The 2,874-nt window shown below is 54.1% G+C and overlaps 1 protein-coding gene across 1 annotated transcript; it reads right to left on the bottom strand.

Moving 5' to 3' along the window:
- Positions 1–865: 865 nt before the first annotated feature.
- LOC123041318 (uncharacterized) lies at positions 866–1,808 on the bottom strand. Its single transcript, XM_044463955.1, has one exon. The coding sequence runs from the start codon at positions 1,724–1,726 to the stop codon at positions 1,067–1,069; it is 660 nt and encodes a 219-aa protein (XP_044319890.1). The 5' UTR covers positions 1,727–1,808; the 3' UTR covers positions 866–1,066.
- Positions 1,809–2,874: the final 1,066 nt, after the last annotated feature.

The raw sequence follows: 2,874 nt of genomic DNA on the forward strand, positions 1-2,874 counted from the left end.
GCGCCGTCAAGAGGGAGTCGGGGCTCGAGGCGCCGCCGCTTCACATCATTAAGACGGAGCCGGGCGAGGAGCGCACACGCGGCCGCGGCGTCACCGGCTCGGAGGACCACCTCGTCGGGCCCGACATGGACGCCTTTGAAGCGACGCTCGTCGAGTGCACTGTGCGCGACCAGGAGGAGGTGGACGTGCATCGCCGGCGGGATGAGGAGATCAATGCGCTCCTCTACGAGCAGGCACTCGCTGCCGCGCGCGAGTTCAACGCCAAGCAGGCGGGATGGCGCTGCGAAACCGAGGAGCAAGAGAATATGTACATCGATCTTGTCTTCGACGACGAGTGAGAGTCGCCACCGCCGCAGCATCGCCGCCGCACCCGGAGAGCTCCTTGAGCTCCGTTTTTGGCTAGTTTAGTGTAGGGCTGCATCACGATGTAATCTTTGAAATGTAGCGATGATCAAAGTATGTATGTAGTACTGTGTTCTTCATTTTGCCCGGGAATGTTTTTTTTTCTTTAAAAATTACAGTTTCAATTGAGGGCTTTATTCGGCCGCAGCCGATTTCATCCCTCAAACTTCTGATTTTTCGACCCATATCCATGATATAAGGGCCGCTGGTATACAGGGTCGGCTAGAGATGCCTCTTAGGCTACCAGAGATTATAAGGTAGTAGTAGAGGCGAGATGGGTTGAAGATAAGATATTGGCGTTTTCTGGCTGGGAAATAAAAAGTAGACCTAAAGCTTTTCATGACCATTGCATTAGTCTTCGGAATTTTCTCCAGAATGCATGTGCATATGCGTTTCGTTGGAAGCACGTGTAGCTATAGCTAAGAAGGCCTAAGTATTGGAAGCACAAGAAGACACGCAAAATAAACAAGCAAAACCTGGTAATGAAAATTAGGAGTACAAGAAGATCGATCAAAACTGTTGGTTCTTGTCTCGAGTACGGACGATTTGCATACGTACATATAACTTGGAAACAAACAAGCTAGGTGACGTGTGAGGCTATGGGCGATCTGGTTATACATGCGGCCGACAAAAGAAGGCCGTTCTCGTTCCCTAGCTAGCTACTTCATGAGTTATGGTGCAGCATCGCGAGACCCTGCATGCCGGTGCTTCGAACCGAGAAGGCGCAGCTTGGCTGCAGGTCCATACCATCCTTCATAGCTTCCACCACTGCCGCGGGAGCAATGACGTCGGACGAACTCGCGGTGTCGTGGAGATCGTCGTCGTCGTCGAAGACACCATGGCGACGCGTCGCCGGCTCATCCTGCCGTTGGACGACGGCCCTCCTCTTCTTCCTGCTCCTCATATCGCCCGAACTACGAGACCTCGTGGAGATGAAGGAACGGGAGCCAGAGAGGCTCGCGCTGTGACGACTGCCACCCCAGCCGGAGTGGCATTGGTCGCCGCCGAAGGCCGACCGACGCTGCTGTGAAAGCATGCTGGTCTGACCTTGCACTTGCAGCAGCTCTTCCTCTTCGCCGCGCAGGTGCGGCGGCAGGCCGGAGGACGCGTCGGAGACCATAGAATCCTCCTCCTCGTCGTCGGAGTATTCCACCTGCGGCAGCATCTGCCTCAGGACGTCGCCGGGCTGCACGTATGGCAGCGTGCGACGTTGCTGCTGGCCTGACCCGGAATGCTCCAGGTACAGGGTCCAGCCGGACTGGCAGCCGCTGCTGCACTGCGAGCTCTCCTCGTCAGCGAAGGCTTCGTCTTCTCTCCCCGGCATGGCGGTGTGTGTGATGAGAGCAGAATCAGATCGGCTTCTCTTTTTCCCTGGCTACTAAGCAATGGCGTGCGACGATGCTGTGTGTTCGCTCGCTTGTTGCAGTACTCAGTAGCTGGCCAGTAGAGTGTATATGAGGAGAGTGGAGTGGGGATCTCGAGGCGAGTGGAAACATTTGTTTTATATCAGGCGCAGCTGGGCAACCCATTCCCCTTCTTGGTTCCTGTCCACGGACAAGGGCACATGTGGATGGGCGTACGTGGGAGGAGTGCACGCTAACGAGCCGTGCACGTGCGAGGACACCACGACGACTTGGGGACATCTCGGCTTGGATCCAAACACGGGGCTTCGCTTGGTTCTGGCTTCCAAGCCGACCCACATAACCGGTATTTTTTCTAAATAAGGTAAAAGGCTTGCCATTTTCATTGATCAAGAAAAGAGTTAAGATTGCCCTGTTAATTGACGAAAAATCGGGCTAAACCAATACAATCCAACCCATCCGACAAGGGTATCACCAGCCAACCTGGCCACCCACATGGAACGCATGGCTGCAAAGAAGAAAGACATCCGCCGAGGAATTGCAAGCATCATCGTCATCACCAGTTGCCTCGAACAAGCGACTCCGACTTCACCGTAGAGCTCCATCATCGAAGTCAACCCGCAAACAGCTACACAGAAGTCATGACGGCACATGCCAACAGGTGGCCACACGCGCGAGCAACCGACGGCTCGGACTGTAAAAACAAGCTTCACAAGGAAAATATGTAGGACTTGCGCTGACTGTCGGGGTTACCATCCTACAATGAGCACTAGCCACTAGGGTATGAAAGAGGAGAAGAGCCTAGCTACAGCGCAGCTGTAGCACTCGGTGTTTAGCAAGTTTAGGCCCCTCTCGGTGGAGATAATAGCCCTACGTCTCGTGCCTGAGACTTGGTTTTCTTGAGGGGTATGATTACAGTGATTGCTTAAACCCGTCTTGGGAGGAGAGGTGCAGCTTATATAGAGTGTGCCGCGGCTCTCTGTACTCCACGTCGCCGAGGCACTTAATGCACATAACTATGGCAGTTACAGGTGTAAAGCGCCACAACTACAACAGTTATAGGTAACGGTAGTCTTGACTCTACTTTAAGGACCGTTGCAGCTCCCATGTC

This window comes from Triticum aestivum, chromosome 2B, assembly GCF_018294505.1.
Source record: "Triticum aestivum cultivar Chinese Spring chromosome 2B, IWGSC CS RefSeq v2.1, whole genome shotgun sequence".
Lineage (NCBI taxonomy): Eukaryota > Viridiplantae > Streptophyta > Magnoliopsida > Poales > Poaceae > Triticum > Triticum aestivum.

What these genes read in the sequence shown, in the direction of transcription:
- LOC123041318 (XM_044463955.1), bottom strand. Translation starts at nt 1,726, where the DNA reads ATGCCGGGGAGAGAAGACGAAGCCTTCGCTGACGAGGAGAGCTCGCAG.